At 36.9% G+C, this 26530-nt stretch overlaps 2 protein-coding genes across 2 annotated transcripts; one reads left to right on the plus strand and one right to left on the minus strand.

The window, feature by feature from the left end:
- Positions 1-369: 369 nt before the first annotated feature.
- On the minus strand, positions 370-26256 carry LOC140143693 (uncharacterized). Its single transcript, XM_072165508.1, has 10 exons — positions 26160-26256; positions 17908-18125; positions 16406-16555; positions 15866-16033; positions 14293-14432; positions 13140-13321; positions 9331-9435; positions 6324-6395; positions 807-875; positions 370-443 (listed from the first exon to the last, which is right to left on the minus strand). Exons 2-10 carry the CDS (start codon positions 18097-18099, stop codon positions 388-390), a joined length of 1134 nt encoding a protein of 377 aa, XP_072021609.1. The 5' UTR covers positions 18100-18125; positions 26160-26256; the 3' UTR covers positions 370-387.
- LOC140143641 (uncharacterized) lies at positions 25097-25810 on the plus strand. Its single transcript, XM_072165457.1, has one exon. It carries the CDS (start codon positions 25097-25099, stop codon positions 25808-25810), a length of 714 nt encoding a protein of 237 aa, XP_072021558.1.
- Positions 26257-26530: the final 274 nt, after the last annotated feature.

Consider the following 26530-nt stretch of genomic DNA (forward strand, 5'->3'; position numbering starts at 1 on the left):
AGAGTCATGACGTGTAATATTGCTGTGGCAGATTTAATTCAAGATTACTTTGCTAAAATATGCACACCAGTACTGAGTTCAATTTGGGATACTATGACCACTGAAGCAGTCCAAGATGTACCAAGGACTTGGTTTGATTCGCAAGGACTTTTAACCATGCAAGAGGATTTTGAATATCAATCTCTGTCAAACCATGTAGTAATAAAAAAGTGGAATTTGTTCTGTGCCCAACAACAACCACAAGGTACTTCTTGTTGCAACATGTCACAGTCCTCCATGGTATTTTGATGCTTTTATTGATCATTAACATGCAAACACTTTGCCATTGCTTTAACTATGCCAGATCCATCAACTGTCCACACCCCCCCATATGAGTATACACACACATTAATACATACCGTGCTTCTTTGGTTCACTTTTATTCTTTTTAGCGCTTCCACCACCTGGAAATGTAATTGGACATCACATACATTTTAATGGCAATATGAATTGGCTAGCTATGCAATCAATTTGTGCAGTAATTCTGACATTTAATGTGACAATATCATTTTTATATGACGCCACTGAACTTCTCACATTTTTGTAATGTATTATTTTTGGATACCATTTTTGTTTGAAATGGATAATAATGTGAAAATCTTTGGTTTATCAAGGATTTGTTAGTGAACCGAAACAGTGGAAATCTATTACTTGCTAAACAAAGTAAAAAATTAGAGATAGTCCACGTTTCCATGCATACACAAGTTTGAATACACTCAATACAGCCTTAAGAAGACATTCGAGATCATACTGGCCTGTTAACTTACCATTAGCAGCTGGGCTTTTTCTCTTCCTATCTCCAGATCCATTTGTATCATTCTTGTCACAGCCATTTTCTACAAACAAAAGTTGAACTTTTTCAAAGCTTGCACAATTTTGCTACAATTTGTGGGTGATAAGATTTGCCTTGAAAAGGGTGCTCATGATTCAATTGGACAGCATATAATTGAAACCTTGAAATAATGACTTGAATAATATGCCTAGATGCTTTTATTACCGTACATCTAGACTGGATATGGGATTCTAGAGTTTTTTAATTATCCCAGGAACAAATAAAACATTCCAGAGAGAACATTGCAGCACTTCATCTTCCTGAAAATGTCAGACTCAGTAAATCCTTCATTCTTATACCAAAAGTTATACATTTTTTAGCCAATCGGATGTGTGGGAAAAATAGCCAATCACGAACGGTACGCCTAAGCGCCTACTGGCACTCTTGTCTCATGTTTAGTAAACTTTGATTATAAAAACCAAACATGGAAAAATACACATTATCTTTGGTGTGACAAAATGGTGGATAAAAATCTATTTTCTTTGTTTTGCCTAATCTGTTCAGGTTAAAAATTAAAAATGGTGGTAACATTTTGTGGAAAAGGAATACAAATCTATTTTCATGGAAATGTTACAACATGACTTAACAGGCATGTGATATTTAATTAATTTGTAAGAATTCAAGGTTCAAATTTGGAAATCAAAATTGATTTGAGTACTCAAAGACAGTTGTTATTGATCATTGACCCTAAATTTGTGAACACCCCATAGATATTGGCTATAGAGGTTATCCACTTTACTCATGTGTGACTTTTAACAAAAGGCACTGATTCCCGTAGTATTCCTTATTCAAAACAAATCAATTCATGACCTCAGAGTTACCCGCATGACTCTTGGCGGTCTATTTTGAAACAGTCATGGTTACACATGCAGGTACTTCTTTTGAAAGTCCTAAACAAGGTATAGCAGTCGTGATACCTAACTGAGTGGCTAATTCCTCCCACTCTGTTCCTACTTGATTAGCCCACTCTCGTAAATCACTTTCTGTCACATCTATGAAAAAATAAAGAATAAATATTTTGATGGCACATTCCTTTGCCCAGTCCTATTGTCAATTGCCATGCATGGTTGGCCAAGTTACCTCTATGTAGAAAAGCTGCTTCATATAACGACACACAGCTGAGAGCGGCATTGATTGGTATGGGGAAATCTGAATGTGACCTTTAACCTTTCTGCTTAGAATTCTAACGGATCATCACAGATGGGTAAAACTTTTTTCTGAATCCATATGACCAGAGCAATTTTCAACTTTGTCCGCTACATGATATTTGACAGTCCGCAACTGAAATTACCGTATTCATTCCAATAAGCGCCCAGGGCGCTGAACAAAGTCATTTTGGGTGGGCGCTTATTTTTCACCTGGTTTATCTAATTTTTTTTTTTTTGTAAGGGGCATTTATTAGAGATGAACTTACGTATGTTATAAAAGGGTCCTGAGACGTTCAAGTTTACACAGGACTTGTAGTCTTCCAGCTATTTCACTGTATCAACGCCTTTCTGTCACTTCAACATTAATGGTACCCTTAAGCGATTTGAAAATACCGTAGGTGGGCGCTAATTGGGGCATGGGCGCTTATTGGAACGAATACGGTACCCAATGCTGACTGACATGACTATGGGCCAGTAACAGTGTTGGAGGACTCGAGTCCTGGACTCGGACTCGAGTCCTTTTTTCAAGGACTCGGAAGCTAAAAACTCGGACTTGGACTCGGACCCCAAGGACTCGGGACTCGGCTCAGAGTTCATTTTAATCATTTACCACTTGAATTTGCTTTTGCTGTGGAACCAAATTCAGCAGTCGGGCGCTTGCAAAAATAGCCGGTTTTCAATTGATCATATTGCCATCACAACCGAAATGGGAGCTAATTAAATCGATTCATCAGTCATTTTACCTGCTCATGTGTGGGAGTTTCTGTATACTACTATAATGATTTGGCTTGAATTATAATGCACACAGGTACTTTTACATGCCCTACGAAATGGTTATTTCATCCAAAGTGTTGTGTGTGCAATTCTGTTTATGCAGAGATTAGCAAATGTTTGGGCGAAATAGACACCATGTGGCCGTGGATTTGCCGGCTTGGGTTGTATCGATTGGCGTTGAAATTTGAAAGATATTGTCATTTTAGTATTGCATTGCTTTAAACATGATAGTGAAATGCAAAGGAAGTTAAGTTATATCCTTGAGTTTATCTGCTTACGCCCAATGACCCCTTTTAGAAATTAACACCAAATCTTTATGTGCATTTTGAACAAATTTAACAAAAGATTTCATACTTTTTTTAAAACTAAATTTAAAGAGAATTGGCCATTGCTCATTCTAATGAAGCCCAATATAAGTGTGCTCTTTCATTTTATGACATAAAATTTGAAAAGTATTGTAAGGAAAACTTGAGGTTTTGAGTTTTAAAACCTACATTTTGGTCAAAAAATGTGCTTGGGTAGGTAGTTTTCAACAGATTTACCACATTCGCCTTGCTATACTTTGAATTGCATGATCTGTTGACCTAATGTAAAAAAGTGTTTTAGGGGGAATTGTTAGCTTTCGTTTGATATAAAAAAAAAATCTGAGTAAAGGGAACACTTGAGGTTTGGACAAAAACCAATAACAGATATCTATTTTCCACTAGATCTCACACAGCTCTTATGATGTTATGCACTCAACCGTGTAATATAACACAAGACTGCGTGGAGACTAGACTTGCTGTGCTGGAAATATCTGTGTACTCGGGTGTATCGAAATTGACGGTATTGTTAGAATCAAACACTTTTGCTAATTAGTGTAATTCATTGATTTAAGTCATCAGTGGAAGTCGCCATGTTTTGATACTTGGGCTGTAGTGACATCATAATTACACACATTGTGCGGGCGCTTAGGTCGTGTGATAAGCGATATTGGCAACACAGAAATAAGCGCGAATGGAACAAGACAATTGAAAACAATTAACGGGGAGGAGATAAGTTTAAGTGACCGCTTATGGGTTCAAATTTTAACCAGCCTAATCATGAAGCTCCCGTGGCCAAGTGGTTAAGGCGTAGGTCTCGTAAACCTGAGGTCCTGGGTTTGATTCCCAGGCGGGATCACTTTTTCTACTTGTCTCCTTTATTATTTGTGATGGCGAACCTGATGAAAAATAATGTTTATTTATATAATTCCCATCGATCATGCCACTGTTTTTGCGTGTTATATTTCCTCACAGGGAGGATGGCAAATTATTTCTCGCATTTACGGCCCTAGCTACTATGGGCCATTTGCGGGGAGGAGATAAGTTTAAGTGACCGCTTATGGGTTCGAATTTCAACCAGCCTAATCATGAAGCTCCCGTGGCCAAGTGGTTAAGGCATAGGACTCGTAAACCTGAGGTCCTGGGTTCGATTCCCAGGCGGGATTACTTTTTCTACTTTCTTCCTTTATTAATCTGCGACGGCGAACCTGATGAAAAATGTTTATTTATATAATTCCCGTCGATCATGCCACTGTTTTTCCGTGTTATATTTCCTCACAGGGAGGATGGCAATTTATTTCTCGCATTTACGGCTCTAGCTACTATGGGCTATTTGCGGGGAGGAGGAGATAAGTTTAAGTGACCGCTTATGGGTTCGAATTTCAACCAGCCTAATCATGAAGCTCCCGTGGCCAAGTGGTTAAGGCGTAGGTCTCAAATAAACCTGAGGTCCTGGGTTCGATTCCCAGGCGGATCACTTTTTCTACTTGTCTCCTTTATTATTTGCGACGGCGAACCTGATGTAAAATAATGTTTAATATAATTCCTGTCGATCATGCCACCACTAAAGGCATGCAGTTACCTCCGAGGTCATGCCTTGAATTGGTTTGAATGAGGAATAGGGGCCTACTACAGGAACCAACTCCTTTTGTTAGAAGTCACACATGAGTGAAGTGGATAACCTAGGAAAAACTAGCATTGCCCACTCGGCTGTATCGATACTTGGGCTGCAGTGATGTCAAGAAATGATACCGATGCCAGGAAATTTAAAGATATTTTAATTTTATTTCTTTATAACGGAGAGGTTTTTATACTTTAAATGAACCAGGTATGTTTATTAATTCATAAATAATGATAATAGGGCAAAACATAAAATGACCGGCTGATCCCATTAATATAATTGGTGAAAAGCCAAGGGCTTGAATTTGATACATAAGGACTCAGACTCGGACATTGAGGACTCGACTACAACACTGGCCAGTAAACATATTTTTGAAATTGGAAATCTTCCAAGCAAAAAGAAGACTTGGACACTAAAACAAGCTTCTACATAAAAATTATATCTAGCAACTAAAACACAGGTCAAGCAATGTCCACCTTTAATTTATTAGATCGCTAGCATCAATGTATAATAATTAATTAAACAATTGAAATGGTCAGTATTCATTCATTTTCTAGTGAAACTCTGACACAAATACTGAACTGAATTATAGCAAAGAGTACACCATATAGATTTAAGAGTTTGAGTGTTGCACACACAAAATGATCAATGACCTTATAGGCTTATGGTTATACACCACTAATAGGCCTGGGCGGTGCATGGAAATATGACAAGTAACTATTTGTTTGCATGGCATCTGAAAAGACTGCTTTAAAATCAATGAAAGTTATATAGCCAAAACAGTACATTTTGGGGTTTGATGCTTCAAAATGGTATATCCATTTTTATTGTAATTTTACCCAAATTCATCTGCATGGCATCAGTTTTTAGTAAATATTCGCCCTACCATAGTAACTTTCAGCTTCGAGGGCGCACTGCGATTTCAAGGTTACGGTTCAGTGCTTTAAAACAAGAAAAATCTCAGGTCAACTTATGTTGAGTTTTTGATCATTTGGCACCTAAATCATCTAGTTTCACCTGATATTGGTGGCGTTTAACTGTGAGAGTTCTGAATATGAGAAAATTCGACCAGTAATTAGCCATTTTCCCAATGAAAACCATGTAATAGATAATTTGTGGTGTTGAGCCTATAATGCTTCAATGCATTAGTGAACAACTTGCAGTACGGGAACTAACCAGACCTAATGACCCAAAATGGCATCTTGACTAAAATATCTAATTAACAACTCTTAAAAGATAATCTGCAGATAACTTTGCATGGTTTATAAGATGTCCTAAGCTTCATTAAATTTAACTTGACATCATACTATTAAACTAAAGCAGCAGAACGCATTATACATTATCACCATACCAGCTATGAAGTTCATTGTGCATTTAGGTGGTACACTGGAATCATATATACTTTAGCCAATAGAATGATGGCCATCTATTTCCTTATCCCATCATGCACCATTCCAAGGTACCACATACTTTCATCTTCACAAGTTTGAATACAGCGTAAGAAATCGGACATTCAAAGGTGGACATGAAAATATTATCCCCTTGTGGTTTGTGGGATAGGGAAAACTACTAATATTCCAGGCAATGGTGGACTGTTGAAAACTTACCATTATTAGGAGATAGGCTTTTTCTATTCTTGCTGTTTCCACTTGCACCATCTTTGTCATTCTCTCCATTTTCTAAAGAAAAAAAAAATTGGACAACCCAGACGTGTAACTTTTACGTAATCATTTGACTCTATAATTAACCTAATTCACACTTCCAGTTGGTAAGGCCAAAAAAAAAAATTGTTTGCTTGCCCTCCACCGACCGGGGCCAAAAAAAAAAAATTGTTTGCTTGCCCTCCACCGACCAACTTAAAAGTATCCAAAATCCAGGTTGGCCCTTATATTTTTTTTTTAGTTTTTAGTTTATAATTTTAATGGCTTTTTTATTACTTTTTCTGTGTCTAAATTTCATTTCAAAGCTAAATTTGGGCAACAACATTTTTCTTAAGAATAAAATCATTACTGTAAACTCATAACATTTACAACTGTCCATTCCTGCATCAATGTTTCCAATAAACTTGCAGTCGTTCTAATTGAATCAATTTCTATGGTGTATCTTGCATATTTATGGTCTGAAGTGAAGTATTGATGTATCTTTCCACATGAACAATGTTCATTACATACAGGCCACCCCTACAGTAGTGAGTCATTAAAAAAATCTATATTTTTCCGACTGACCGACCCACCCCAAAAATCCCACTGGAGGGCAGGCAAACAATTTTTGTTGGCCTAATTTATTAAGAATTGTAAGCATTTCAGGCATTTTGTTAGAGGCAAGATTTGTAAAAGTGTACATTAAAAGACCTTGGATAATCAGGAATGTATTTAGCAAAATTATCAAAATAATGTGAAGGCTTGAATGAAAGGAATTAATATTTAAAGGATCATATTATGTTATTATGTAATTCTACCATTATGACTGCACACATAACCATTAAGGTGTAGCACATTTTTGGTTTTAGCTATAGCTCACTGGCTGAATAAGCTCAAATGGAAGACAAAAACTGCCCTTTTCAAAAGTCACAAAATCCAGTAGGCATATGCTTTTTAACTGCAGGGTGTATTGGGACAAAAGTTGATTCATGACTTGTAAATGGAAAAACACATGTGGTTGAGTGCAGCTTAAAATCCCCACTAAGTGAACATTTACTCTAATGTGTAATCAATTCATAATCATTCAGCCATGCAAATCCCCTTCTTGGTTCAGAGCTCAGCACAATGAGTTGCAGGGTGGCCAGTCCCATTCCTTGTCCCAATTTTATACAGTGATTGTACTTTATTTTGTGCACTCTCTGGACAGGAGTGTATGTAAGTTCCCCATAGAGTACAATTAGTAACTAGATATATTGCGGCCTCATAAGGATACCAAGTCCAGGCGTGACCTTGAAGTGACCTCTGATGACCTTGAAAAGATTTGGAACACAATTGCCTTTTCGTGAAAAATGTAGGCATTAAGTTTACTAACAATCTAGCTAATAAATTAATTTGACCTTTGTTGACCTTGAAATGACCTCCATTTGGTTTTAAATCATATCAATATTACATATTCTAATTTAGATTTAAATTGGACGAATTTTGGAATTTTACCCCTTATGACCTTTGGTTGACCTCTGGTGACCTTGAAATGACCTCCATCATATTTTGAATCCTATCGTGATCACATATACTAATTTTCATTTGAATTGGATACATTTGAGAATTTTACCCCTTTTGAACCCCATATGGAAAAGTAGTCTCTTTTGCTCAAATAAAAGGGGTCCCACAGTTAAGCAATGGGAGAAAATTGTCTTTTTTTACTTTCAACTTCAATTATTATAAAGGGAAAGCCTTTTATTTTTTGGCTCACTCTTAATTGTCTCATGTATATATTAAACTTTACTTTCCCCGACTTTCAAGGAAATCTGATGAAAGACCTCGCCGTACAGGAACACCGCAAGGTATTGCCAAATTCTCACTCGATTTACGGCGAAATACACTGACGTGCACCCTGTGTCATTAAAGTAGCGTGCTATAGACGGCCCTCACTTGATAATAGTCAGTCCGATTGACTTGGCTCAAACGATATTTCCTAGAAATACTTTGCCAGATTCTACTCTCTAAAAAGGAATCAGATTGGTTACAAAATGCCGTCGTACGGTAGGAAAAACCATACCCTCTTCCGTACAGCCATGCTTAGTGTGTTGTGTGGTAATATATGCATTGTGCATTGACCTCGAACGCCTCTGTACACACAGCGTGCACACACCCCTGTCTGTGCTTGCCTCCAAATGTGGACATTGTGTTTTGCTATCTAACCGAGGACGTGTGTATATGATGTTTTCATCGCCTAACCGTGGACTAAAATGGCGGATTTTTTTTTTTTTTTTATACGAAAAAGAATTTTAGCCATCACCCTGCGGACGGTAGTTTTTACACGTGTGGTCCTCGGTTTCAGGCAAATAGCGTTTAAAGCATCTAGCATGCATTTGAGGTCTTATGCAGCAGTTTGAGACCGAGGACAGTCCTCGGTTGGAAGTAGGTCCACAGTTTAGGGTGTGTCCTCGTTTGTCAGCAAACACGTACGCACTGGAGTCAAGTATAATTTATTTAAAGAGACTTTCATAGGAAAACTTTTCCATATGTAACAGACTCTTCCCCATGTTCCAGAAATGGGAGATGAAATTTACTTGGTTGTCAGTTTCTTGAGTTTGCAGTAGAAAATATTAAGAAAACTGGGCCAGTAAATTCATTGCAGGGGAAGTAGTTTTACAATCTCACTGGCCCAAAAAGCCAGTAGAAAACAGAAACCTAAGTCAAACCCTGCCAGGCAGGACCATTTATACCTGTTAATTAGTGTTCTCGTTATGTTATGTGAGTAAACTGTTTAAAACATTGAAAAATGAGAGTAAATAGCTTTTTACAGATCTAATTTATACGGCCAGTCTACTCTTTTAGTACAAAGTACAGACGCGAATGCATACATTGTGCCGACTTTGAAGGCACGCATACCTCAGCAGAGGCGCAACACTGCGCACTGTATACGGGAGCGTTGTCACTTTGTACATCAGAGTGGACAAACTGTAGGTACCTGCATTGCTTGTGGTTGGCTTATCTCCATAGAAGTTTACAGTTGAATGTGCAGCTACAGAGATCAATTTGTTTTCTTTACCGCCTTCCACTTTACAGCTAGAACCTGGAGAAGAAATATGTCATTTAAAGTGAAAGGTTAAACATTCAATATCAGATACAAATTCAATGAATTAAAATAATCAAGTATTATATTGTATAAGTGGTTACTTTGTGACATGTCTTTGAACCATAACAAAAAGAAGAAAAACTAGATGGCACAGCTGTATTTAAGCAAACATGATATCTATGCCCGTGACTTCCATCCTAACACCCCTTAACCCACCATGACACCCTTAATCCATCCTGACACCCCGTAATGCTAAAAAGGGCTATTATAGTATACTAAGTCCCATCCTGAACAGGCGAGTTCAGGCGAGACAAAAAGGGTGGGTTAAAATCACACTGCACACTATGTCAAGTAAGAACATTGTTTTACATGAACACAACAACAACAAAAAGAAGACACTTGGAAAATGGACAGAAGGAAAATATCAGTAGGGATATAGACAATTCAGGGTAGCATATAATCTGAAGGTGCAATTTGAAGGTGCAAAATAAACCATAAGGTTCACTGTTTAAAATTTCAATCATCACAACAACTAAAAGTTTCAAAGTAAGTTCCATAATGTCAGTCAACTGTGTTGTTTTTTAATAGCTTGGCGAGCCTATTTCCAACTAGTTGGAAAATATGGTGAAATTGAAGAGAAATTTGTTGTTGCTGTAGAACATGGTGCAAGGATGTGAATACATTGTTCTATCATGAAATTTCTTATAACCTAATCAATAAAACAATTAGGTCAAAAAATAAAAGTTTGCCTCTGGACCTTTTGGCAAAAAGCCTTGTCCTATACGATTTTTTCTTTTGTTTTCAATCCTGTTTTGGGGGCTTTTTATATAGCAAGAACGCCACCCCAAGTTACCCAACTTTACAAAAACGTAGTTATATAACATTCTAACTGTCACCTCCTAAACCCCTAATCTATTCTAACTACACCCTAACCTAAAACTAAAAATATGCTAAATTCAAACCCTTAAAAACTTGCAAAGTTCTGAAAAATCATGATCACACAATGTGACAATGTAATGTTGGGGTAAGTCAATGGTGCAAAATTTAGAACACAAATATTAACTAGAAGGCTATATATTTGTACACAAATACGGCTATACCCGCATGTTATCGGTGTACCCAAACTTACAGTCCTTATTTGCTGAGGACTTAAAATAAAGAAATTGTAAAAAGTCGCCCAATTGGGCAGAAAATGTGTAAAAAGTGAAAGTCCAAGTCACAAGCTTTAATTGAAAGTAGGTTGCACTGTCGTAGCACTTAAAATAAAGAAATTGCAAAAGTCCCTCTCAGGGGAGTCGCTCTCTTACTCTCCATAGGTTGCTGTTGTCAGTATCTCTTACTCACAGTGAGGCTATGCAATATGATTAGGGGAAACTATTCCAGAGGGAGTATGTTAATTAAATGGAACAGCCATTTCAGAGGGAGTATGTAAATTAAACGGAACAGCCTTTTTGGGGCCATTTCAGAGGGAGTATGTAAATTAAATGGAACAGCCAATGGGTATGTAATTTAAATGGAACAGCCTTAACGCTTCACGCTGGTATTTCCTATTATGATATAATACGATCTGTCTGTTTAGTTCTACGTGTATGGGGTGGATGGGTGTGTGGGTGTTAGTAACAATATACTTCTTATGGGAAAGCTATTCCAGAGGGAGTATGTAAATTAAATGGAACAACCATTTCAGAGGGAGTATGTAAATTAAATGGAACAGCCTATTTTGTGGCCATTTCAGAGGGAGTATGTAAATTAAATGGAACAGCCAATGGGTATGTAATTTAACTGGAACAGCCTTAACGTTGAAGTCATCTATATTATAATTACACTATTCTCTGTGGATCTGTTTAGTCCTACGTGTATGGGGTGGGTGTTAGTAACAATATAATTCTCAGGTGCAATCTGTGTACAAACTCTGAGCCCTGAAGCTGCTTTATTTGATGAGAAACAACAGGCCCTTTGTTTTAACATTTGGGGCCCTGGTGAGACCCATAGTATTTGATTTATGAGGCTCATGAACATATATTGAAGTATAATTCTCAGGTGCTCTCAGTAGACTCAAGTTGGGCACTGTAGCTGGTTTATTTACTGAGTAATGGCCGGCCCTATATTTTAGCGCTTGGGGCCCTGGGGCCCATATTATGTGACACATGGGGCTCATAATGTACATATAACAATATAATTCTCAGGTGCAATCTGTGTACAAACTCTGACCCCTGAAGCTGCTTTATTTGATGAGAAACGGCCGGCCCTTTGTTTTAACATTTGGGGCCCTGGGGCCCATAATATTTGACTTATGGGGCTCATGTACATATGTTGAAGTATAATTTTCAAGTGCTATCAGTAAACTCAAGCTGGGCATCGTAGCTGCTTTATTCACTGAGTAACGGCCGGCCCTATGTTTTAGCGTTTGGGGCCCTGGGGCCCATATTATGTGACATATGGAGGTTATATATACATATGACAATATAATAATAAAGACCTATCTGTGTACCAAATCTGAACCCTGTAGCTACTTTATTTGCTGAGAAACGGCCGGCCCTTTGTTTTAACATTTGGGCCCCTGGGGCCCCTAGCCTTGTAAATCTGGGGCCAAAATGGGCAAAAGGCACATCTACAACTTAGGGCCCATACATATGTCATATATGAGCCCCAGTGATCTTGTACTTTTAGAGCTAGGCTTGTCAATCTGTTGCACCATATTTTAACATTTGGGCCCCTGGGGCCCATAATATATAACATATGGGGCTCTTGGATATTTGTAAATAGAGAGTACCCCTAGGGCTATCACTGGACCAACTCAGGGCCCTGAGGCTGCTTCATTTGATGAGAAACGGCGTGCTTTGTATTTTCACATTTGGGCCCCTGGGGCCCGTGACCTTTGACCTCTGGGGCCAAGATGGGCAAAAGGCACTTCCACGGGTAGGGCCCATAAGTGTACCACATATGGGCCCTGGGGCCCTTGTAGCTAGCGCTAGCCTTGACAGAATGATGTGTTTGATAGGAGAAGGAGGAGGAGGAGGAGGAGGAGGAGGAGAAGAAGAAACCACAGAATGGCAATATACCCGTTCATGCTTCGCATGCGGGTATAATGTGTGCCATTAATTTACCGCTATGTTATCCTACATTAAAACATTACCATAAGTAAGGAGTACAAAAAGTTGACTTTTATGTGTTGAGTAAACTCCAATATTTCTCGGCATGACATGAAAATTAGTTAAATGATGATCTTTTCTCTGGGATGCCGATATGAAATTGAGCAGTAAAATGTATACACATGGGGAATTCCCAGTGACGCTGTTCTATACAAGGCCGAGATCAGATCTTCTCTGCTGAGATGTAGACTAAGAGTCAACTGTCCTGCTATTTCGTTCGCAGAGGCGTTACTTGCAACAGATCGGTATTTAGAATGAACAACGTGAAATAAAATAATATAAAAATAATCATATAAAATAATCATATGAATTAGACAATCTGTAGCTTGCGGTTTTTGTTGTTGCAAGGGATTCAATGTTTTACCATTGTTCATCAACTTGCATCCAGCGCATCTACATGTACTTAGCTCTGGTAGCTAAGCTACCGTCACATAATAAACCATGCAGATGACGTGGACACATTGTTTTTAAACAGTAATGAACAATGGTAAATCATGATTGAATCCCTAAATAGTCTGCTTCTTGTATTCTGCTGCATTGTACATTTACCTTGAGATGACTTCAGCAGTTCATGGGTACGCTCTTGCCTTTCAGCATGTTGCATGTGCATTTTCTTCAGATCACTCAAGTCTTTTTTTACTTCTTGCATATTTGAATTGATGATCTGTGATAAATGTTCTCCCATATCAACTGCAGATGTTGACTCTCCGATTTCCTCATCTTCATCATCCCTGAAAGAGAACAATTTCATTTAACATCCATTAAACCATAATGTCAATTTAAACATCATAAGGGAAGTTACAATCTAAGCCAATGCTAACTAAAGTAGAGATATCATGTTAAAGATACATGTACATTGTAGCTACCCTTTTTGCATCTATGGTCAATACCTAGGGCCAGTACAAACACTTCAAAATTACATGTTCCTGAAACATCGACTCTACAATACAAATATAGCAATACTGAGGTCCTGGATACAATTCCACCCAATGATTGCTCTTTCAAACTCTTCCTTCTAGTCATATCTTTAACCTATGAAGCCAAATCAGTCCCCTTACATTTCCTGATCTGTTTTCATGGGTTAAGTAAAAATGTGACGGAAGTTAGAGTTTGAAAGAACAATCAGTGGGCAGAATGTGTATTTTTTACTGTTTGCTCTATAGAATTGTGCAAGTAAACTTTAATAATTATTCCTGAATTCCGTAGCGCATACATGTGGGCCTCAAGGAAGAACAGATGATTAATTGTGTTTTCAACTGATTGAGTGTCCCAGGTTAAAGAAGAAATAAAACAAAACAAATTAAACAAAACATGTACTGCAGTAAAGGTGTACAAGAAAAGGCTGTTGATGGAAGCATGAACGCACTAATAGGCATGCATGGCTGTAGGCTTCCACATATAAACATATAATGTGGTAAAAACAAGCTCAATGGGTTATGTATCGCATAGTACAAACCTAGTACAAACCATAGACTGTTTAATTAACATGATGCCTATCTGTTATTCCATTTAAAATTTTAGGGCTAAAATGATCTGAAATTAGATATTTGTTACCCACAATATCCAATTCAAACCAGCACAAAATATGCTCATCCCTCAGAATTGTAATGATTCTGCCATCACTAGCTGGTAGCATACAGGGTCACCTCTCATAAGATTGGGTGGGAAAGATTTTAACTGCAAACAAAATGCTAACACTTACTGTAACTTGATGTATTCTTCCCAGAATTGATTAAAACTCTCTTTTTCATCAGTTCCAGCCATATCAGTGAAATCTTCTGCAACAATTCCTGGACTGTTTTGTATCATTCTCGCTGCCTGCTTAGAATCCACATTCAGCATCTGGAAGAAGTTTGTAAAATTATTTTGAGGAAAATAATAGGCTTGTTATCGTTTCATTTTTCTCTGAATCCGACGTTGAATCTTTGTCGACAAACAAGTGAAAAATATAGTCTTTATAAAGCTTCCGCATTTAGCACTCAATGCGTTATTTGTGCATCCATGGACGGCCGACGATGGCGAATTCTATGACCCTAAAATAGCACTTTTTTGGACGGCATTTTAACTCGGATCATGGCAATTCTATTGGTGTTATCATGGTAGGCCTATACCCATCTAAGTGTAAACTAGCTACATATATTAATTGGCTTCCCTTTGTTTTTTGTAGGGTCATTTTGTCTGGATTGTGACGCTCTTGGTTTTATATTTTTACTACTAATTACTAGCCGTGCATGATTTATTGTTGATTACTATTTTGTCGACAGTGATAGCCTCTTATCGACTGTCGGAAAAATCTAAAAAAAATTCATTGTCGGCAACATTGGCGACAGTAGCTCTGTCGATAACAAGCCTAGAAAATAATGATTGTTGTTAAGCATACTGAGGCAGATCATTATTATGCTTCAAAATGTACATGATCTGATGCACTGGCCCATAAATTCAGGTTTGCTAAAATTGAACTATTATTTAATTGCCCTGCTTTGTAATGTTGAAAAATCTGGGGTACATGTAGCACTAGCCTCTGAAATTTGCAGTCCAGGAAGGGGTCCAGACTCTTTACTACATACATACACTATGGTAAAGTTTGGATGGTCTGATGCAAATCACTAAGAAATTATGGTCATAGGCGAGATCCCGGGGATGTCCCCCAATATTTTGCCGGGGGATGGTCCATACAATCATCCCCCAATGTTGACGCCTGTATGTGGGTTTCTGACCAATTTAACCTCTTATTTGGCCATTTTAGCCCCCAAAATGCAATTTATTCAGCGCTTCGCCCGAATTTATTCCACTTTTGCACCATATTTTATCAATTTAGCTTCAATGGCAAAATTTTCGCGCGCATTTGTACTATTAACTTATTCTGTCACCAAATGGTGCTTGATTCGCTATACTTCCAAGAAATTTTTTCCAACCCCATCCCCCCCCATGTCAAAAAGAAATCTATGCCACTGATTATGGTCATGGACCCACAAGTACAGGTTATTGCTAAATGCTAACCCTGCTGAAAATTGCATATTTCTTAGACACTAGCATACTTGATTGTGATTTTTATTCTTGCAACATTTGCTCTTTTATCTTTAAATTCTTTAGAACCCAGTCTTAATAAATTAAAAATTTCTGATAATTTCCTGATCGGATCAGATCTTGCTACATAGGTAAGGTGTAGATTGATGTCATCAGACACTACATGTAGTACACACATTCATGAGAATTTTCATTCTGCAGTACTACATATACTAATTAATGTAAACAGAGAAAACTCATAAATTTACCTCTGAGAAAAGTCCCCTGTGCTGTTCACTGTTGTCTAAGCCAACATTAGCCAAATCATCAAGGAGCTGGATCATACTTTCAAAGTATTCTTGTACTGCCCGATCTTCTAAACTTGGTAACACAGATGCAGTCGATACATGGTTGACTTCATTACGGATATTCACCAACTAATACATGTACATGTATGTATTTGAGCAAGGGAAGAAAAATATAAATCCATTTAATGAAATACATGTCTAAAGTATGGAAAATGTTTCAAATAGTTTATAAATGCTTATTACATGTACATTGTAGTTATTCAAGTATAATGTATTTAAGCCACACAGATGTCTTTGAGTTCATAATACAAGAACTTATTGGTCAAGTTTTTATATTGTTTTTATGTAAAAAATAAACTGGAGGAAATGGTTTAAAACTGTTTTCATTGCCCTTTCTTGTTTGTTGCTGTTCATACATGTAGCCAATCCTGTGACGATTAAAAATATTTCTTTATGGATGCACTCATAAGATAAGTTGTTTATTTACTTTCATTTTCATACCTTCTTCAATAATGCCTCATTACGTGGAAACAGTTTACAATTTTTCAGGATCTTGAGAACACGCTGACTATCTAGTTTTGGGGAGTCCGGACTTCTTCCAGCAAATATAATGGCAATGTCTTTTCCAGATGTGGGAATCTTTGGGAGTGCCTGAATGTCATATAATAAAAATAACAATTAGAAATTAAATTAAATAACCCAAACAATTAGAAATAATCATAAAAACTAAAAAATGAGGGTAAATCCATGCAAAACGGACTTAACCCTAACCCAACTGAGTCTCACTAAAGCTCACTATTAAAACTACTCTGCGTGCATGCATTCTACATGACTTGATGATGCAATCAGCCTAAGTCATATACCCAGGGAATTGCTGCCCGGGCAACCAAACCTCGGTAGCTAGATGTCGGTAATCGTGTGCGTGGCATGCGAGGGGTCCCGAGTTAGAATCCTGGGGGTACCAAGTGACTTCTTTCTTCACCTTCTCTCCTTTTTTGTTTCTTCTTTCCCTTCCGATAGCAAAAACACCACGGGTAGGGTTAGGGTTAAAGGATAAAGAACATGTAAATTTTCCTTGTAAATGTGACTAATTCCTTATGGAATTACTGACATTTTATACAGTGTGATTTTGGTAGTCTACAGTGTTTTTATTAATGATAATCATATTCATCATGATCATGTAATAAATTGATATCAAATGAGAGATCCTATTTTTCTCATTAACATATTGAAATTAGGAGTTCCAAATCGGTGTATTTCTGAAGATATGATCAAAAAACTATTGAATTAGTCTAAAATATATGGTATACCACATTTGAGACAGCATTTTGATGGGGTAAAGTGAGGAGAAGAGGTTGCCAATCAGGTTACCCACCTTTAATTAAACCCCCTTGGAATTCAGGTTCATATGTATGTCTTTTAAATACAATACTACCAATTACAGGGCGAGCCAAAAAAGTGCTATAGGGCAAAGAATCAATAGTTGTAACATGAGAACCAATTTGAACTTTCCCATTATTAAAAGTTTCTATAAATGCCACACTCAATAGTCACTTTCTGTGGAAAAAATTAAGTAGTTTTTATGAGTCTTTTTACTGCAATACCCAATTAAATTTTTTGAATATATATTCTAGGTATCCTCTTGTATCATCCTTTGATACTTGGTGTGTTTTGTACCTTGTTCGTTGGAGGCACCATTACCTACTTAATCAATATATAATTAAGTTTTGATTTTCTTTATTTTTAGCAATTTTTTTTTAATTTTTATTTTTTAGTGCCGGTCGGCCCCGACCGGCGTGGCTACAACCCTGCCTATAAACAATCAAACATGTCCAGTTTATCACAAGCACCGCATGCAGATAAGTGCCCAGGACAGATGCTAATTAGGTTGATTGCTACATTGTACAATTTACTAATTTGTTGAATTTGCAAGAATCAAGTTAGCTTTAAGGCAAGAATTTTAGGAGAATTACTTGATGAATATGCAGCCCTGGAATGCTTACTTTGATATACTGTGGAGTCATTGCGATTTCCTTCAAAGCTGTGGTCCAATCAGTAGTAGTCCTGATGTCTTTTTTCGAATCAACAAATTCATCCAACCTTTTTAGAACAAAACGTCTAATGACATAGCACAAAAAGTGTATGGCAAAACATGTTTTAACATAGTTGTCCTGCGACTTTTCCATAGCATCCATGTCAATTTACGACTATCTTCACACCCCTGTAAATTAATTTGTAAAAAATACATAAACAGCAAGTAAACTTGACCCACTTAGCATATGTATACAAGATGATTTAGGGAGAAAAATATCAAGTAAACAGTATGTACGTTGAGGATGTCATTACAATCACCCTCGCCGAATATGAAAGCAACAGCGGATGTACGGCACTGGTCACAGCCCAATATCAACAGTACATTTTGCCAAGAGCTGCGGATTTAATTATTTATACATTATTAAATATTCATAGTCATACACTCCTATGTCGAAGCAGCCAATCAGAAAAGCGGTTAGAAAAATACGCAACATGCATTGATTGTGAACATGTGCACTCCACGTACTACGCGCAGTGTTTCACACGCGTTTGGGTCACATAGGATTGATTCATTTTTCGGGCGGGTTGATGCATTTATATTTGTTTCTATTTTCCAACATTTTTAGTGATAATACATTAGAAAAACAGAAAAATAATCTGTTATTCTTCTTCTCGTGCATGAAATAGGGTAATGAACGTGAAATCGTGAATTACTTGTTGCTCAAAAAATTAGACAAAATAATGCACTTGCGCTGATGTTGATGCATGCAGCAGCACTCCCCCTTTGGGTTAGAGACGGGGCTCGTGCATCAACATCAGCGCGTGTGCATTATTTTGTCTAATTTCTCTCCCAACAAATAATATGTGTTCATTAACCTATAAATAATGCAGCACTTGTTTTCTCTGTTTGTTCAGCATCATTCATAATATTCATAAGATGCATGATCAACTTCATAGACAAAGTAAGAAAGTAGCAAATTAATGTTATATTAAAATGTCATTTAACAGAGAAAATGTCAAATAAAAATCAAATATTGAAATAATTAAATATAATTTTACAATTCTCAGTTTTGGATGCAGGAAGGAAACAGATGTTTGAGCTGCGTAAAATATTAGTGTGCACTAGTCCGAATAATCAGTCCCAGAACAAAATATTTAATTTACTGGACATGATCATGTTCAGGGTCTGAACTAGACTCGCTTAGGCCCTTCGCACTTGATAATTAGTTTCCTGTTTGCCGCCCGCGTCCAAAATTGAAAATCTCAAAATAATTAATTATTTTATTTTTATTTCTAATTTTCTCCTTTAAAATAACTTTCAACTATTTCTACTTGCCATTTTCTGACTTTAATAATATCAACAATAATGATGAATGAACAAAGAGTACAACTCCACCTTCACTTATGGTCGCATGTCACAAATAGGTCACCCAAAAATGGAGCAGCCGTAACATGAAAACGCTTTCTTCACACTTCAAGTTAGGTTTATTCTAAAAGTATAATACCTATTGTAGAAAGTTCTGTGTCATTTTGTAGATAATTATGTTCTTTGTCAAATACAAAAAACCCCAAGTCAATTGGACAAGTACTTTGAGATTTATACCTCAATATGTAAGATGTGTCAATGGAGCAGAGCCGGTTCGGGAGAGCCCCATAGGGTTATACACAAAATTGTGAAAATATGGCAAACTTCAAACCTCTGTATCTTGAAAAGTACAACTAGCATGGACCTCAAATTGCACATATATCATCCTTGATTGTAGATCTACCTCATAGTACATCAACTGTAACAAAAGATGTAACCAATTAATTGCCTAATTAAATGCTAATTAAGACAGTTTTCCCTATATGTTACTGTACAAAGTGTGCAAACTATGCTCCGACATTTCGAAATGGACTATCTCTTGCCCGAGTCACCCTGCTTATTCAAAAGAACACATATTTTTAAGGAAATTTGATGAGGAATTCAATTATGCTATTAGTTTTAGTGCCAGAAATGGAGGAAAAAAGTTTTGATTGAAAAATGTCATAAAAATTGTGAAATTATTTTACAATTTTTGACCACCCTGTATGTTTAACGCAAGGAATACTAAACTCTTTCTTCCTAATTTGTTTGAAGGACCCATGCAATGTCTTTCTGAATCCATATTTATTTTGAACTACATAGCTTTCAGAAAAGGAAAAATATGGGATTCACCATGACAAGAAAGATGCGAATTTTGTTGTTGTTCCACCCTGTATATTTCTCACCCACCCTGTATTATGATGTTATACTTTGTTGATTTGGCATCCTTGTAATATAAGCTTTCCAGAAATATATACTTATAATGGTCTAAAATGAATTCATTAAAAGTTGTGTTGAATTGAATCAAAATTGGTGATATTTTTCTCATTTTACATCATGTTACACAAAAGATGACCAATTCATGACATGCGACCATATTTATAAAATCAAATATTGTTGTGAAATAATTAAATGCCCGCTCTAGTCAAAACGAGTCAATAGTTGCTTGTAATAGTTCAAACTAAATAAAGAAAATAAAAGATAATTAATAATTAATAATTAAAAGTAATCTCGTCCCTTTTTCAAAATCTTAAACAGGAAACTAATAATCAAGTGCGAAGGGCCTTACCAGTCCTACGCCGTACCCCTGGGAGGCACTCAAATCAAACTTGAAGTCAACCTCGAGCAGAAAAACACCGCTTTTCAGCCTGTGGCACAGCCCGCGATAAGGGTATCAATTACATGCTTTTTGCAAAAAAGGGTAGCCTTTTTAGCAACTTGGGCTTACAAGTCGGCGTTAAGGGTAGTGATTTTCATGTTTTGTCAGAAGCCGTGCCCAAGCTGTGTTCCAACTGGTATTTGGGCTATTTCATTATAAATGACAACATTGAGTCCCAAAAGGGGTCAAAATTCAAACTCATTTATTTCATGCAAATTCATTATCATTTCAAAGTTCAGATGGTGTGTCAATAATTCTCAAAATATTAGAGCGTCAAACCCTCAGGAACCATTAAAAAAATTAAATTGAATTTTTGCTGTGTAAAACATAGCTGCCGCCTGGAGGGGACATTTTTTAAACAATTTAATACACAACTTTGAAAGAGTATATGTAACCAACATTGGGTTCATACTTATTCATATTTAGTCTGTAATAATTGTTGTATGTTCCTTTACACTTCAGTGTCTTAAATATGCCAGTTTCAATATAAAACAATTAGTAAATTGATACTAATCCAGATAAATGGTGCAAAATTACTACATATTTTAAGGATAAACTTTATCTTCACATGAAAAATTCATGAAATAGTCATTTTGTCCTGCCCAATAGCTACACTGATGCATAAGTGAGTATTCTGCGTCAATCTGTTGTACTAGTCATGGAAAACCTAAAATAAAAGACCCTCCTGTGTCATTTGTTCTGGATAGGACACATTTTTAACACATAATAAAGCATACTTTAACTTTAGAAATAGCTGCATCAATATTATTGCATCAATATTATTGCATAAAAGATCCCCAGCATTTAAAATCCACTACAAACAGGGTTAATATTCTGGTTAAATTAGGAATATTGCAATTTTTAGCTAACCAAGTTCAATGCAGAATAATATCATATGTGTTCTCAACAACTGGACAATAATTTGAACACTAAAGTGGTTTGTAAGCATAATTTGCAATAAAATGCAAAAATTTCTTGTGGGTTTGGCTCTTTGAAATTTTTTTTTTTGTTTGTTTACCAATTCATGGAAATGACATAATTGTGCTGGAGAGGACATTTGTTAAATTGCAAACAGAATCGTGGATACAGGCTTGCAAAAATGCAACAAATACCAAATCATGTGCCACCTTGGTAGAAGGAAGACCACTCTTCCTCTACAAATTTCACATTCTATGATATAATCCTTCTTATTTCAACAATTAGTAATTAACTTCAGTTCTGGAGAGGACAAATTTTAACGCGAACTGTGGTATCAAGAACAAGTGGTCTACTGTATGTAAAATAAATGAATTCCTCAATCAGTGCCCTGTCCCATCAATTGGTAATATAACACAGATTATACAGGTAGGGTAAGGGTTTATATTTCCTCTTTAAAGGAAGTGTCCGGCAATCACAACATTAGGTCTTATATGTTAGAAAATAATTATCAAGCACGAATCACATGGTTTTATTTCAATCAAACTCATATTAACCATAAAAACTAATAAAAACAGCCATCTCTCAACACGCGATATTCAAAATTCCCGCCGAAATGTTCTAGAGCAGTGATGTCATGGTTATTTGTGCTCATTTGTCGACAGGCTTCATTGAACTATTGGGACGCCACTGCTCTAGACAATTTCGGCGCTGGAATTTTGAATATCGCGTGTTGAGAGATGGCTGTTTTTATTCGTTTTTATGGTTAATATGAGTTTGTTTGAAATAAAACCATGTGATGCGTGCTTGATAATTATTTTTCTAACATATAAGACTTAATGTTGTGATTGCCGGACACTTCCTTTAATGTTAACAAAAATGGAGGCATGAATTGGAGAGGACACTCATTTTTTTATTTAACGCAAAATGCCAATTTTGCAAGAATCTACGGATTTTAACATTTTTGCACCAATTTTCACCATTCAACTTGCATGATGTTCCACACATATCATATTTTCATTGCAACAAGCACATTGCCATAGAATGTACCTAATTTTTCAAAGAATTAATTCAGAATACATGGGCAAAATGAAATGGGACTCCAAAATTGGGTTAAAATGTACCTTTTGGCAATTTTTTATACAAAAATAGACAGAATTCTGTAAAATGCTCATGTAGCTTGTAGTTTGTGGCATACTTAGAATTAAGTTAATAACACTGCATTATCACCCTAATTATATCAACCAGATATGATAAAAGCCATTTTTGTGAACGTGTCATTTATAATGAAATAGCCCATTTTACATACACAGCAAAAAATATTAAAGCCACGGGAGCTAGAGTATTATTGTATCAGTGAAAAGGGTGTATATTTTGAGTTGATCAGTGAAAAAGGTTCCTATTTTGCTCCAAAAGGTCAGTGATAAGGGTTCATTTTTTCACTCAATGAAGGTCGGTGTTTGGGGATGGGAATCTGAGGGGCTGATTGATGATGACAACACATATAATGGTACATGTATGTGAGAGGCCCCACGGGCCGTAGGCATGTTCATCCGCACTTTTTCAATATCGTATATCACCAGCAAAATTTATCGCGATACAGGTAATCGATAATAATGGCGATAATGAGAGAAGCTTTATAAAAACATTTTATTTGACCAAGTTTCTGTTTCGAAAAAACGTGAAAATGTTGTTAAAAATATTGTTAGTCTACCCACTATTAGGTGGCGCTATTGCTGGTATTAATGTCATTGGCGCCATTGCCGTGGCAACGCTTTTGGTGTTTTGATGTTTTGGGAGTCCTAGATTCTTGACTGTCATGTCTGACAGTCAGTGTCTGTGTATAAATTATTTTCCTTAAGTTCAACAATTCCCTGTACGGTAATGGTCTTATACGTTGTCATGCTCGAGAAGTCTAGCCACAAATTTGGTCACCAATAGCTTTACATTTTTAATGGTTGCTGACCATTGCATTCAGTCAGATTCGCTGAAGCATGACACCGTGTTAAAAGCAACGGAAGTTCAGAAGTTCAGAATGCAATCGCATCAAAAATGTTGCTAAAATTACACTTCAACAAAATTTTTGACTGTCCAAAATAGGCAAATCTTGCTCATTTAATACACCCATCGAATGTGTGTCATCAGCCCTCAGATCAGCCCTCAGACACACACGATACAGGCATAGAGTTCTGCAGTGCATGTTTTGTTGACATTTTGTGTATAAATGTTGAAATTACATCCATGACAGTTCTAATACCATCAACAGACAACTCAAATACAAAGGATGGTAGTTGGCAATGTTAATGTTATGCAATCAAGTTTACAACATATCACTCTCTCTTACAATGAGCAGAAAGTCACTGATGAGTCATGCAATTCAAGTACCAATATTGATTACCTGAAGTGGCCTACTGCAAATGACCAGATATAACATTTCTGATTTTCTTGTTATTTTGCAATAACAAAACCATATTTTCCTTGATTTTGGTATGAAATTGAGCAAATAGAATTAATTGTCATGTCAATTTGGAGTTATTAGGGGCAACTAAAACTGATATGAGGTAAGTTTTATATGTTTGGAATCTGTATTGCGGGGGACTATTGCCTATTCTGAAGGAATGATTGCCATGTAAACAAACCATCCATTGGCCCATATGGACATGGTGTACTGCTTTTCAGTAGGGCCTACCCTGTTTTCCATGGGTGACTGTAGGAACACATGGATTCGATTATGATCATAATGTACTCATTTAATACAGTTGATTCATCGAAATAACTTTCATCCAAATTTCAACATTAACAGAATAAATAACCTCCGGTGCATAAAATTGCACCACCGACCGAAACACGATAGCAACGTAGGCCTACTCTAGCATCAAATGCCTAAACTATTGTGTGCAAATTCGAAGCTAGAGTTCTCAAGTATGCACGCATATCATTCATGATATAGCCTAGGAAGAAATGTTGCTAAAATTGCACTTCAACAAAAATTTGTAAACCATTCAAAATAGGCAATTTTAAATCAAAAGATACATATGTACACTTGACTTATCGAAATAACTTTCATCCAAATTTCAACACAAACACAATAGATATCATGATCATGACTATGCATCCGGTGCAAAAAATGTTGCCGATGTCCGTCCGAAAAACAATTATAGCAATGTACTCTAGCATCGGATGCGCATGTGCGTATTAACTATCGATCATCATGTGCAAATTCGAAGCTAGAGTTCGAATACAATGAATAAACGTTGTGCCGAGACAATAAGCTCCTTGTTGTACTACATTATATCTGGTTCCATGGTACTACATGTACTAGCATGCCAAAGAATGAGGCAACCACTGTGAACAAGGCATGATGCTTGATGGGTACATCCGCTTATTTGCGGATGATTGCATACTCTATCGCGAAGTTTCATCCCAAAGTGATTGTGACATTTTACAAAAAGATATTGATTCATTGTGCACCTGGGAGCAAACTTGGCAAATGAGCTTCAATACTTCAAAATGCTTCACCATGCATATGTCACACAAGAAGAAACCAGTCATCCAACAATACAAAATGGGAAATTCCATCTTACAAGAAACTGATCACCATCCTTACTTAGGAGTGGAATTGTCAAAAGATCTTTCTTGGTCCAAGCACATCAATCAAGTTACTGCCGGGGCAAATAAGATCCTTGGCCTTCTGAAGAGAAACCTGAGATGCTGCGACGAAAAGACTAAAGCCACTGCCTATAAGACATTAGTTCGTCCCAAACTTGTGTACTGCAGTAGTATTTGGGACCCCCACAAACACACCCACATTGAAACAGTTGAAAAGGTACAGCGCAGAGCGGCACGCTTTGTCTGTAATGCCTACAAGCGTGAAACCAGTGTTACTCATCTCCTCCATGAACTAAAATGGGAAAAACTGGCTACAAGACGCCAAAAAGCTCGTCTCACCATCATCTTCAAAGAATTCAACTCATTGGCACCATCAAATATTATCAACCGCAAGTTCACACCTCAAGACCAAAATGGCAGATCAACCAGAAATAATCACCCAAATAATCTCAAGAGAATCAATGTCAACAAAGACTGTTATAAACATGCACTCTACCCATACACCATTCCGGAATGGAACCTCTTACCCGCTGAAGTGAAGTCAACAGAAAACCTGAAGCATTTCAGATCTCAACTTGACAATATTGACCATGAAGAACTCTCTAAGAAGGCTCACTTTAATTAGTCAGCTGCATGCATGACAACGCTGCATGTTTAGATAGCCACACCAGGCGTTTTCGTGCAGGATAAGCATTCTGAAGGTTCTGAAGGTTGGGTTTGATTGTCAGTATAAAACTATTATTCATTGTACGTATTAATAGGGCCAAGTCCTACTAGGCTACTAGTACATTTTGATTCATTTCATGGATTGGACCTACCTTAAAGTTTCACGATCGTGATGGTCAATGACATTGAAAATTTAACATTCAAATATTAAACTTAAAGTATCGGTACATATAATTTAGCCATTGTAAGCTTACTCATGACATGCATGCATGACATGACACTGCACTGCACTGGGTCACTGTACTCACCCAACAAATTAATTACGATTTACGGATTGTCACTCCAGCAGAGTTAAAGAAGCTATTTATATTCGACGTGTTTCGCTGGCCAAGAAAAGAGGAACCATCAGCGAAAACCGCAAAACATGCAAATCTGGATATGGATATCAAAATGGAAACAAAATGGACGTTCTGATGGTACTTCAGCTTCAATCAGCTGTCCTTGTTTTGTTTGTGGTTATTTTGGTGTCTGGTATACTCGACGAAAGCTGATTGGTTGGTCACAAATTTGGCGCCAAACTTCGGCCAATGCATAAGTCTCAGTCCCAGACTGCTTGTGGCTACTTTGTTGCATATGTGCGTGTTTGCTTATTGCGACGAAGCGGCACATTAAAGGCGTG

The sequence above is a fragment of the Amphiura filiformis genome, unplaced genomic scaffold, assembly GCF_039555335.1.
Source record: "Amphiura filiformis unplaced genomic scaffold, Afil_fr2py scaffold_25, whole genome shotgun sequence".
Taxonomy (NCBI): Eukaryota; Metazoa; Echinodermata; class Ophiuroidea; order Amphilepidida; family Amphiuridae; genus Amphiura; species Amphiura filiformis.

Excerpts from the sequence above, each read along its gene's own strand:
- LOC140143693 (XM_072165508.1), bottom strand. The coding sequence starts at position 18,099 with ATGGATGCTATGGAAAAGTCGCAGGACAACTATGTTAAAACATGTTTT. Across the intron at positions 16,556-17,907 it reads TGACTCCACAGTATATCAAA|GCACTCCCAAAGATTCCCAC; the intron begins GTAAGCATTCCA and ends TATGACATTCAG. Across the intron at positions 9,436-13,139 it reads ACTGCTGAAGTCATCTCAAG|GTTCTAGCTGTAAAGTGGAA; the intron begins GTAAATGTACAA and ends TTTCTTCTCCAG.
- LOC140143641 (XM_072165457.1), top strand. The coding sequence starts at position 25,097 with ATGCATATGTCACACAAGAAGAAACCAGTCATCCAACAATACAAAATG.